This window comes from Mirounga leonina, unplaced genomic scaffold, assembly GCF_011800145.1.
Source record: "Mirounga leonina isolate KUSES-001 unplaced genomic scaffold, KU_Mleo_1.0 Mir_173, whole genome shotgun sequence".
Taxonomy (NCBI): Eukaryota; Metazoa; Chordata; class Mammalia; order Carnivora; family Phocidae; genus Mirounga; species Mirounga leonina.
This window is the reverse complement of record NW_023270447.1, coordinates 16,120,727-16,132,817: the sequence shown is the minus strand read 5'-3', so window position 1 is coordinate 16,132,817 and position 12,091 is coordinate 16,120,727. Positions and strand designations below refer to the sequence as shown.

The following is a 12,091-nucleotide window of genomic DNA, read 5'->3' as shown; positions in this document are numbered from 1 at the left end:
TCTGTCTCTCCACTATACTGTAAACTCAGTAAGCATAAAAATAGGCTTTATTTTTATTTTTTTTAGTATCTTCAGGGCACGGTACACAGTAGATGCTCAATAAATATTTTATATTAATTAATGAGTAAATTAACTAAAATCTAGTAGCAAAAAGACAGAGCCTATTGAGGTTTTAGGTTTCATGAGGTATGTCTCTACAGATATGATGGTGACTTATAGGAAGGGAGTGGTCAGTTCCACCCGGGGAAGGGGAAGGTAACACTTGAGCTGATGTTTGAGAGAAGAAAAGGCGATGATCCTGAGGGTGAGGGCAGTGTTTGTGGATGGAAGGGGAGAGCCAGGAATTCCAGGTGGAGAGAGGAATGTGAAGAGAGAGTGACTAGAGAGAGCCAGATAAGAACAAGACCAGGAATCTGGGGGAGAGGGAATAGGAGAAACAACAGCTTGAGATGCATTTTTGGGTCTAGTTAACATTTTCTTTTTTGATCTTAATAATTTAATGATATTCGTTATTCAAATGTTTACTGAGCTCTAGCTATGTGCTTGGTACCATAGTTGCAATTTTTTCCCTGGCTCTTTCCAGTGGCTATAGTAAATGATGAGGGTCTTGGATTCACATCTCTGTTACCGCTTGTATCTCAGAACAGTGCCTGGCCCCCCTAGGGAGCCCTCCATACATATCTGGCCACCAACTATCTGACTGATGTTGCCATAAATTATGAAATAACTTTCCCAGGGCTCTCCTCTTCCTTTGGTTCCCTCCCCCATTATCTATTCAAATTCACATGGATTGCTCCTGCCAAAAGAACCGGAAGAGACTATAAGTTTATTTGAATGGAAATGTAAAAACATTTCTGGAAATAAAGGTCATAGACGAAAATGGCAAGTATCATCTCTCTCTCTCTCTCTCACACCACACACACACATACCAGTACTTCCTATGCCAACAAATTCTCTTGATGTCCCAAATAACAAGTAACCCTTCCACGTCACAACTGGGCTCAGCACTGTCAACCCAATTTCAAGGTCTGATTAGGCCTCCGAAGAAAGACTGGATATATAAATAGGGCTATGGAAAGGGTATGTCTCTATCATTTCCCATCAGCTATGGTTGGTCTTTGGGGATGGGGGGATCCCTGGGCCTTGAACTATACTCAAAGAAATGGACAGAAGACTGTAGCTGGCAGTCAAGAAGATTCTGACTATACTAGGTCTCCGTTTGGGTTCTCAAGGGACAAGAAATATGTCTGTCCTATGGGACTATGTAATATTTTTTCCTTAGGGCAGAATAAAGCATATTAGCTACTAAGAAAATCTTGTTTGAGCAATATTTGCTGATGCTTTAGACCCAATAGATTAATCAAACAGGTGCCACTCTGTCAGCACACAGAAGAATGTTTTGTGACTTGAAATTTTTGTGTTTTACTTTCTCTGATTCAAGAAGACCATCTAGAAAACAGTATTATTTCTAAGCTGAGGATCTCCCTAACACAAGGGTCAATAGGTAGCCTCTGGTTCAAAGTGTGTTTACATGGATGACATGGCTTTTGGGAGCTGGTAGAAGGATGAACTGCTGTCTTAAAAGCATCCAGACTGAGGTGAACAGCAGATGAAGCAGTGGACAGACAATACAGGCTTGCTGTATTCAGTCCTGGTATGCTGTTACAGGAAATCCAGATTTATCCAGGGGGGAAGTTGTTGCTAGGCAACTGGGAGAATGTGGATTTGAAGTATGTTTGTTGTAACCTGACAGTTGTTAAGCATCAGATGAAAAGAGAGGAAGCCGGCTTCAGTGGTGAGGGGGCAACCAGGAGGGGACATGCTGAGTACCAGGAAATGCGTCATGAGGGGAGAATTCAGACTAAATCACTCGGGGTTGGGGGAAATGCCAAACTGTCTCTACCAGGAGAGGTCACAGAGACGTGCTGTCTCCCAGGACTGAAGGGGACAGAGCGTCTGGATGAGAGGGTAGGCTCTGGAGTATGTGAAAAGACAAGTGATGGGACTTTCTTTGGCTCAAAAGAAACTAGGCCTTTTTTTTTTCTCTGCTGTGACTTCAGTCCTGATATTTGTGGTTGATGAAAGCAGAACAGAGTTTGGAATCTAGGGGCAGTCAAAAGGTCAATGCATGAGACAGACCTCTAGCTAGTCTGGGGGGTCTGAGAAAGAAGAACGTCCCACCTAAGTGTTTGAGAAGAACATTTCCAGGAGTGTAGCAATGACAAGGGAACAATGGGGCCTCGGCAAAGTGGCTGCATTCTTGCTTTGGTAAGAGCAAAAATGCTTTTTGTTTCCAAATGTTTTTCCATCTCTTCTCTAATGTGAATTTCTGCTATCATATTCTGAGATATGTAACACAGATCTTGTTAACTTATTTTACAGATGGGGAGTGTAGGAAGTGTAGCAAGTAAGCAAGGGTCACTTAAATGACAGCAAGTTAGGGGCCAACCCAGAGCCAGAACCCAGGGTCCTGACCACCAGATCTCTGTGGGCTCCAGTGGCTGCCCAGCTGATTACTTCCTAAGTAGAGTTAAGGAAGAATCTGTGGCTATACTAAGTGAGACACTTTAGGAAAGGGCATGTATTAATGGTAGGTAGGAAAGAAATTTTAATGCAAAAGTTCTTAACCAGGGCCTGGCTTCAGACGCTCCATGAGCCCCTACCCCTTGTGTGTTTGTATGAACTTGTATTTCTCTAGAGAAAAGGTTTAGGGCTGTTACCAGATTCTCAAAGGTAGTCCTAATTCATAAAAAGGTTAAAAACTACTGTCCTGACAAACTATCAGAGGCCAAAATCCTTCTCAAAACCAGTTTACCCTGGAGAGAACCTGATCCCTAATACACTGGTTCTCAATCTGTATCAGCTAAATACAGGCCAGGACCCAGGACCCATTATCGAAACAGCAGGTTTCACAGGGGTCTTCTTGTGTCTGAAGTGATCTTAATTTTGACTTCTCAGTATTTTTTCTTTTTAATTTCATAAAAATAACATCTAATCTATCATGAAAATAAGCTGTGGCCTCCTGTGTGTCTGGAGCCTACAAGAAATGAAAGCAGGCCAATGACAATCATGCCCACAGGCCTAAGGCACATTTAATATACATTAATGTTTCTCTTTCCTTTTTAATTCTTCTTTACTGAAATTCATTCACCCAGGGGAAATTTTGATTGTAACAGACACATAGTTTTATAGATGTAAGCTGAATAGATACTAATGCTGTAAATCAAATATACTTGCTGTGGGCTTCATAATTTTCAAAAAAAACCCCAAAAACCTATCTTCTGACTTAATTTTATTTTCACCCAACAGCCCTGCTGCCCCCCATCCCCCATCTCATACTGCTGGCACTGGGTATCACTCCTTTCCCTCCTTCCCTCTCAAAACCCTCACACAGAAGTGGGAGAAAGTTGACAGTCCAAAGATTCAGAATGAGAAGGGAGAGGAAATCATGAGGTTATAAGTCACTAATGGGACCTCATTATAAATTCCTGGAGATGTGGGGCTTTTCCAGAGAATTGTGACACAGCAGTATTATCCGAAAATTGAAATGTGTAAGTTGAATTTAACAAACTGCAACGAAAGATCCCAGTGAAGAGAAACCATGGCCAGCTCACACTGGGCAGCAAGCGGTCCACCCACATTTATTGCCAAGGATTCAGCAATTCAGGGAGCAGAGCCAAGAACAAAGCAGGACATTGAAAGGCACATGTAGTAAGGGCCCCCAAGACTGAGTCCTTCGACCCCTCCCAAATCAATGTTCAGTCACCCCACAGTCAAAGGGACACGGGGGAAATGAAGTCAGAAAAGTAAAAACTGCGACAGAATAGTAGCTGAGGGCAAGTAAAGAAAACGGAATCATGCCACACTGGAAGCGATCGCAAAGGGGAAAACCGGGGGCCAAAATGCCGGGGAGGCCAAACTTCCTCTATCAACATCCACTGAGAAGGGGGAAGGGAGGGAAGTTCAGATTTCCCAGCAGTGTGGCAGGTCTTGGCACAGCCTCCGTTCCCCTGCCGAACTTCCACAAATAAACATTCAGAGCAGAAGGGACAGATTTGCTTCTCAGCAAGATTTCAAAGCTGTGCACCAGAGTCAGAAAACAGGAAGGACCGTAGAGGGAGGAGGAGGAGGGGCATTCATGCCTTGGGCCAAATCAGATGGGAAACGTCCCAACCCCTCACCCGAAACTGACATACCATTTTTTACGAGGTGTGAAATGTTTCAGGTAGTGTTGGCCGGCATGATACATGATACCGATACCGTGGGCCCCGCGCTGAGCGGCTGGTTTTCCAGCTGAGGGCGTCAAGTCCGAGAGGACCACAGGTGAGGGCAAGCTCTTTCAAGCTGAGACCAAGAGGGCTTCGAGCTTCTCAGAGACAAAGCCAGCCACCTGCCCGCCCACCTAGGTCCCTGGCATCCTGTGCGCGTGCGCAGGCGCGCCTGCGTGTTAGCGCGCACGCTCCGGCAGGCACGTGCGCCGGGTGTGCGTGGGTGTGCGTGGGTGTGCGTGAGTGTACGTTCGGGACGGGTCGGGTGGAGGGAGGCCACCGTGACTGAGTTGGGATTACTTGAGGATGAGAACACTGGGTTCCGATCTCTGAGGGGCCGAGGGAAAACACAGCTGGCTCCAGTTGGTGCTAACCGCCAAACCCTCCTCTCGGACCCCCTCAGCTCCGAGGGCCGGGTCTACTCCCACGCCCCCACGGCCCCCCTCCTTCCACAGCAGGCGCCGGGGCCATCGCCCCAGCTTACTGACATTGCCCCTCCTTCTTTGTTAATGAGCACTGCCTTGGCATTTAATAAAACCTTATTTGCACACTGGTGCACATGCGTATGAGAAACAGCCCAGGCGAACAGAAGGCGCAGCATTCCCCGGTGCTGGGGCTAAGCGTGGCTGCCCGCCAGCCAGCTGCAATAACAGCCTCGTCCCAGAGAGGCCCCCACGCCTGGCCTTGGAGCAGCCGCTGCTTCCCCGATGTCCCTCTCGGAGGGTCTGAGGGTCTTCCCTGAGCCTTGCTGTGCTCTCGGGGCTGTTGTTCTGAAAGTACGGATAAGATGGGTACAGGAGCAATGAAAGTAAAAATCCTGTCTTCATGCCGGTAGTTTCTTTTGGGTTTCCTTATTAGTAATTAAAAAAAAAAAAGTTCAGCCACTCTGTCCATTTGTCAGATGAAGAAGCTCATGTCAAGAGCACCAGACAGGATGCCCGTCTTCTTTGCTTGCACTCCATGTGTCCTGTCTTGGGCTGGTCTTTCCCCACAAAGATGAACAGGAGCAAGAAAGGGCAGGTAGGGGTAATCCTGGGGACCCACCTCCTGCTGGTTTTTTTCCTCCAGGCCCTCTCTGGGGCTACACTGTCTTTGTTAAGAGAATGACAGGGAAGATGAGTCCACAGCTCCCCGGTCTTATGGGTGATCAAATGAAAGTGCTTTGAAACCTTAGTGGCATTTGGGGTATTATTCTTATGCTTGGTCTACAGAAACTGAGGCTGTAAATCAAACTCCTATGTTCTAGGTCAGTGATTCTCAACCTGGGAACCCAACTCCTATGTTCTAGGTCAGTGCTTCCAACCCAGCTGGACATTGGAGTGATCTGGAAAGCTTTTAAAAACACTGAAGGCCCACGGAATCAAAATCTCTGGGGGTGGGGGCCAGGCACTGGTGGTTTTTAAAAGCTCCCTAGTGATTCAGTGTGTAGCCAGGCTGGGAACCACTGCTCCAGCGCCCAAATGTTGTTGGTGTTGGGTGTTTCTAACACCAACTGCTGTGACATGGTCTTTTTGCTTTTCTCAGGCTAAAAGTTCAGTGAGGGTGGTAGGGTCATGGTTGGAGCCTCAGTCTCAGCATAGTGCCTGGCCCCTTGAAGGCACCCGGGTCAGGTCTGAGTGCATGAACTCACGAACAGAGGTGGTGAGCAGGCACACAGGATATGTCTCAGGTCAGTAAGGGCGACCAGCCAAAGTTTTCCTCTGGTTTCTGAACTCTAGCACTTGTAGAAGGAAAGACTTTCTGGTCTTTCTTCTGTGATAAGCATTCTGAAGCCAGTGATCTGAGCTTGGTTCCAGCCCCTAATGGAAAGTTTTGCCCAGGTCTCCCTTGATCCTGCTACATCCAGAACTGTCTTCCCAGTATTGCTGGTCATGCTCCAAGGGTACATTTACCTATACCAGCAGCCAAGGTACTTCAAAAAGAGATGCATGACCCTGCCTTTTTTCTATTGCTCAGACGATTGCACTGTCCTGGGTGCCCAAGGACATTAACACCTCTGCAAACACAGGTACTGGTCTCCAGCTTTGCTGGTGTTCAGCTGCCCAGCATGAGGGATCTTTATTGCCTTATTCACTCTTACGATTCTGAAAACAAACCAAGGAGTGCGTCTAAAATTGACTTCCTTTTGGAATTTTGGACAGAGAAGTTTGAACCACATGCCTTTTTATTCTCCCTACAGCATGGGGAGCCAAGGGGAATTTTCTGGGGTCCTGGGCTCTCAGTGGTGGGCCCTCTTACCATTCTGGAGACCCACCCTGATGAGCTGGGAACATTGTTGAGTAACGTTCCAAGGGAAAGTCACGTTTTGAAAAGAATCAAGTGTGAACTCTGCCAAAAACTGAGGGGCCTTGTTTTATTTTTGTTGTTGTTGCTTTTAAAAGCCTTCAACTTGCTTTGTAAGACAAGCTGAGAGTGGGTTTTCTGGGACTTGAGAGAGCAACCATAAAAAGGTAAAACACAAATTCCTGAACCAAGTTCTCTTGACTGACATACCCTACAACACAGTTTCAGAAATTAAAATGCAGGCACAAGGAAAAAAACACAATTGGATCCTAGAAACATTTTATAATTATAGAAACAATATGTCTATTTTATACATGTCGCCTTCTCTGAAGGATTCTAATTTTGAGTGTTTCTTAAAGCATGGCCTATAATGACCTCCACTGGAATCACCTAAGGTAACAGGGCAGATGAGTCTCTGGAGATGGCAATTTGGAATTTGCATCTTTTGCCAGCTTCCCTCGTGATGTTCATACACTCTGAAGTGTAAGAACTGCTGTTCTTTACCTCCTTTTTATAATTCCCTCTCGTCCTTCTAGCAAGAGAGGAGGTATTATCAGGTCCCAAGAAGTGTGTCTGAGATGCGGTTCTAGAACACAGGGTTGTGCTAGATGAGGGCTTTCCAAATTTTTGAGACAACGAAATTTTCCGTTATTCTTTTCTACCTGGAAACAGTAACCTTTGTGGTCAAGAGCAGACCCAGAGTGTGAAGCTCTGATTTATTAAAATTTATTTAATGATTTGCACCTATTTTTTTTCCTGCCATTCTATAAAGTATTATATTTGTTATATAGATGAGTGATGGGGCCAGCAAAGGTCAACTATCTTAGGAAATAGTAAGTAGGGCAGGGAGTCAACCCAGGCCTTCTCCTTTGCACACTGCTAGAGGTGGTGGAGAGGATTTATCCCACATTGGGAGTGGACTCACACGTGCCACAACCACATAACTAATGGTGAACCTAACAGTGACTCCTGGGTGCCTGGGCCACTGCTTTAAAACTATTATTGGTCAAGATTCCTTGGGTCTTTGGAGCCTGGAGCTTCCTCAAGGACTGTCTTGAACACCAGGCTCATGCCCTCCTGACCATCAATTCATGAGTCCCCGATGACTTGTCACCAGGCCCCATTGCACCCAGGAATTACCTTCCAAGGGGTCAGCGGCTAAATATCTCCCTTACCACATGGAAGAGCTTGAAGAAGTCCACATTGGCATACAGAGTGTCTTCCACCCACTGTAGCGTGCCCTGGGAGAGGGAGCACATGGCGTCACGCACTGTCTGTGCCCCGTGGCGCTGGCTAAAGATTATGAAGCGATTCAGGAGAGCCTCGTTGCAGGCGATGTCCTTCAGCATCAGGTCTGGGACTCCGTGAGCAAACTGCAGGGAGGAGAAGCAACACTGGAAACCTCCCTGTGGTAGGAGAAGACCAGCCACCCCAAAGGTGTCCATGCCCTAACCCACAGAACCCACGAATACATTATGTTGGAGGACAAGGGGAATTCAGATTGCAGATGAAATTAAGGGTGCGAATCAGCCGACTTTAAGATAAAGAGGTTATTTTGGATTATCTAGGTGGACCCAATGTAATCACAAGGTTTTTTTTACAAGCCTGGCAGAAGAGGGAGGTAGAAGAAACAAGGGCAAAGTAATGTGACATGAGAAAGACTTGACTGGCCACCGAGGGCCTCGAAGATGAAAGGAGGCCACCAGCCAAAGAGTGGGGACAGTCTCTGGAAACTGGAAACGGATCTTCCTCTAGATCCCCCAGTAAGAAGTAAAGCCATGCCAACACCTTGACTTTCAGACTTCCGACCTCTAGAACCGTAAGATTATACATTTATGTTGTTTTAAGCCACTAAGTTTGCTTGGTGGTTTGTTATAGCAGTCACAGGAAACTAACACACTCCCAGGCCTCATTTTATCAGAGAGCCACTTAAAATGTGAGCAATCCATTCTTAGCATGATGCTAAGGTACCATCAGGACCTACTCCCCTGAAGCTGAGGACAGGGAGTGGCTAGAATTCATTTGGAGCGGTGGCAAATGACCAGCCCCCTCTCTCCTTTCTCAACAGATTTAGCAAATAAAAATCCTGGATGCCCTGTTAAATTTAAATTTCAGATAAACAATGAAGAGTTTTTAGTATTGGTATGTCCCCAGTAGGGTCCAAATTAGACATACTTACGCTAAAAAATCATTCATTTATCTGAAGTGCAAACTAAACTGGATATCCTGTATTTTATCTGGTGACCCCAACTGCTGGATAAACCACATCCTATAGCTCCTGTGGAGCTCATCGACAATGACTCTTGGACAATGAATCACAATCTGCTGATGGCCTCGGAGACCAAGGAGGCCACAGCCCTTGCCAGAGACCCTTGGCCACCTAGTACAGTAACTGGCCTCTTGGAGTCTTGGACTCCCAACACCCAAGTATCATGAACAGGTTTATGGGCTTCCCTGACCTCTGGAGTCTCCCCAGGACCTCCGATTACACAGTTCTCAGGGCAGGAGAGCAGAGCAGGCTCAGGCTCTACTTACACCCCACCCCACCCCCACCTCCCACTAAATGAGGTCATGGTTGACACTGGGTCGGTGTGGACTCCATCAATCTCAGGGGACTGTAACTGGGTGCATGTTCTAACAGAGCCTTCCTGTTTTGCCCACACACTGCTTCTTATCCCCAACCCTAATCCCAGGGTCTAAAACATTCTGAGGTGGAGGGAATCAATGAGCTCACTTTGCCCAACCTCTAATATTCTAGGGGAGAAAAGTGATGGAGGAGAAATTACACAGCAGGCTAGTGGGAAAGCTGGGACACTATGAAGGTCCCGGCTCCTTCTTTCACACAGAGACTCATTCATTCAATGCCCATTCACTGAGTCCCATTCTGCAGGGACTAGAACAGTTACTGGGGATACAGAGAATAAGGTGAGTTTTCTGCTCTCCAAGGAGCTTACCGGCTGGCTGGAAATGGAGGCAAAGCGGTAAGTGCTCAATTGAATGTAGTGAAACCAGAGCACAGAAGAAGGAGTGTTAAGAATAGCCAGTGTGTTTTGAGTGTTTCCTGTGTGCCAGGCACTGTTCTTAGTGCCTTACATATATTAATTTTTTTGACCCACATAACATCATAGGCACTTTTACTGTCTCCATTTTACAAATGAGGACACAGAGGCACAGAGTAGTTACTTAACTTGCTTGAGGTCACACAGTTAACTGTGTGGCCTTGCTGAGATTTGAACCCAGAGCTTGTGCTTCATCACTACTTTAGCTCTTTGCTGAGTAGGGAAGTGGGAGGGGGGCAGAACAAAGAAGGGAGGGTTTATGAATGATTTCACAGGGGAGGCAACACTTAAGCTGGGCCTTGAAGTAAGTCCAGGAGTTTACAAGGCTGGGGTTGGGGGTGGGGTGAGTGATGAGGCAAACAACTATTCCCCTCTCATCATCTAACAATTTCCTAGATGGGGAGAGAGGTACTCGGATGCCAGGCCGAGAGGACCCAGGAAGGGCATGCAGCCCCTGATGAAGAACAAAATCCCATGTTTGCTGAGACTGACCTATCAGAGAGCTGTAAGCCCCACGTGGCTATTTAAATGTAAACTAATCAACATTAAATAATACTTAAAATTCAGTTCCTCAGCTGCACTGGCCCCATCTCAAAGGTCTGTCCTCAAGGTGGCTATCCTCTTGGACGGCATGGAGAGAGAACACCGCCGTCGTGGAGGAAAGTTGTGGTGGACGGTGCTGGTAAGGAGTGGCACAGTTGGATGGAGACCCGATGGGGTGATGGGGAGGCAGGTGCAGCCGGCGACCATGCTGAGAAGCAGGGAGGGCACAGGGCCCAGAGGGAGCTGGGACAACACGACCAGCCTCTTCCAGCAGCAGGAACTCTGGGCTTCCTCTTAAGCTCTGACGTTTGCTAATCAGGGAAGCACCAGCTCATCAGAGCAAGCAACACTACATAATAGCACAGCCCAGGGACACTGGCCCCTTCTGCCCACATGAAAGGCTCAGCTCTGATGCCAACAGCACAGCAAGTAAAGCTCCAAATGTCACATCAGTGAGGAACTGGAAAGAAATTTCCCCTAAATTCCTGCCCTTATCTCCATCTCCCTTTTATTACCAACTGGAAGTCATCACAGGCATTTCCAGGACTTCAGTTTTATGAGCTAAGAGAAAGCAAAGGGGAGAATGAGCCATGGATGCCGCCCCCACCAACCCCCCCCAGGTGGGGGTGGGAGGGCGAGTGGAGCAGGGCAGCCAGGCCTGAGTTCAAGGGCCTGGGCACTGCGGGCACTGTGGGCACTGCGCTCCAAGGGCCCCGACACCCCGTCTCAGGGCCAACCCTCAGTTCCTCTCCTCTAGTTTCAGGGAAAACCTCAGAGACGGAGAAGCCGGAAAAGCAGGTATGGGCTTCACCGCTGCGCAGGGAACCAGCCCCAAAACCCCTTTCGACAGAGCCGGCCCTGCCCGGGCGTGTGGGCTCCCCCTCCCTCCTCTGGGCTCAGACCTTTATCTCTGTACTGACACAAGCCCTGAAATTCTCTGTTTATGTCTCAGTCTCCCCTGGAGTCTGGAGGAGGTGCAGACCTGGCCAGGAGAGGCGGGATGGGTGTCTGCACTATCGGGCCGCCGCTTATCTTGCATTCTCACTGTGTTCCTCATGCCAGGAACCCACGTGCCCAGGATGCTGGGCAGGAGCCGTGAGGCCCAGAACTTCCACAGACGGGAAAGTCCTGTGTTAGTGGTAAAAATGCTCTGAACACATATAGGAGATTATGAAATGCATGAGATAGATTTTGGGGGTCATGGCTCCATAGAAGAAGGAGCTTGGCTGGCACCAAGAAGAAAACGTGCAGGAAATCAGAGGTCTGTAACCGGGGCAGGTTAGCTCCCTCCGTGCACTCAGACACCGTGCATGCACGGCCCGTTTCTCACACTGGAATTCTCCTCTCCCAGCTCTTCCCACGGCTGCCTTCTGTTCAGCCAGGTGGGCTCAGATACCACTGGGCAGGAAGGCCTTCCCTGACCATCTCATTTCAGTCTGCCCCCATCCCATGCCTCCTAGCCCCTCCCTAACTCCCAGCCCTGCCAGATTTTCCTTCAGCACCTATCTTGACCAGGAAACGCTCCGTATCTTTGCTTATTTGATGATTGCCTGTGGTCCCGGCTGGAATGTAAGCTCCCAGAGACAGGGGTTTGCCTATATTGTTCACTACTGTATGCTGGTACCTAAAATGTCCCTAAATATTTGATGAATACATGAGTAAACCTCAGTTTCCTCAACTCTAAGAGGATTCTGAGCCACGTGTTCTCTAAGGTTCTTTCCAGTTATACAAATCTGAGCTGTTTGAAGTGCTGCCAGGATTTGGGCTGTTTAGGAATCCTATGCCAGGAAGGCTCATTATTTCAAGAGACCACCCCCTTCCCCCCAGGTATTTTTCTGAATATTTGGAACAAATCATGGGTTCTGAACGTAAAAGCGAGAAGGAAAAATAATGCAAGTTTTTCCCTGTTTTTCTCAGGCTCAGGGCTCACCCCTCCCC

The 12,091-nt window shown here is 47.6% G+C and overlaps 1 protein-coding gene across 1 annotated transcript in view; it reads right to left on the bottom strand.

Annotated features, from left to right (window-relative positions):
* The window catches only part of ABCA4 (ATP binding cassette subfamily A member 4), a 134,988-nt gene that overhangs the window by 105,809 nt on the left and 17,088 nt on the right, over window positions 1–12,091 (bottom strand). The window contains exon 7 of the mRNA XM_035017997.1: window positions 7,727–7,924. Within this exon, the coding sequence (XP_034873888.1) occupies window positions 7,727–7,924 (198 nt within the window). The remainder of the gene's footprint in view (window positions 1–7,726; window positions 7,925–12,091) is intronic.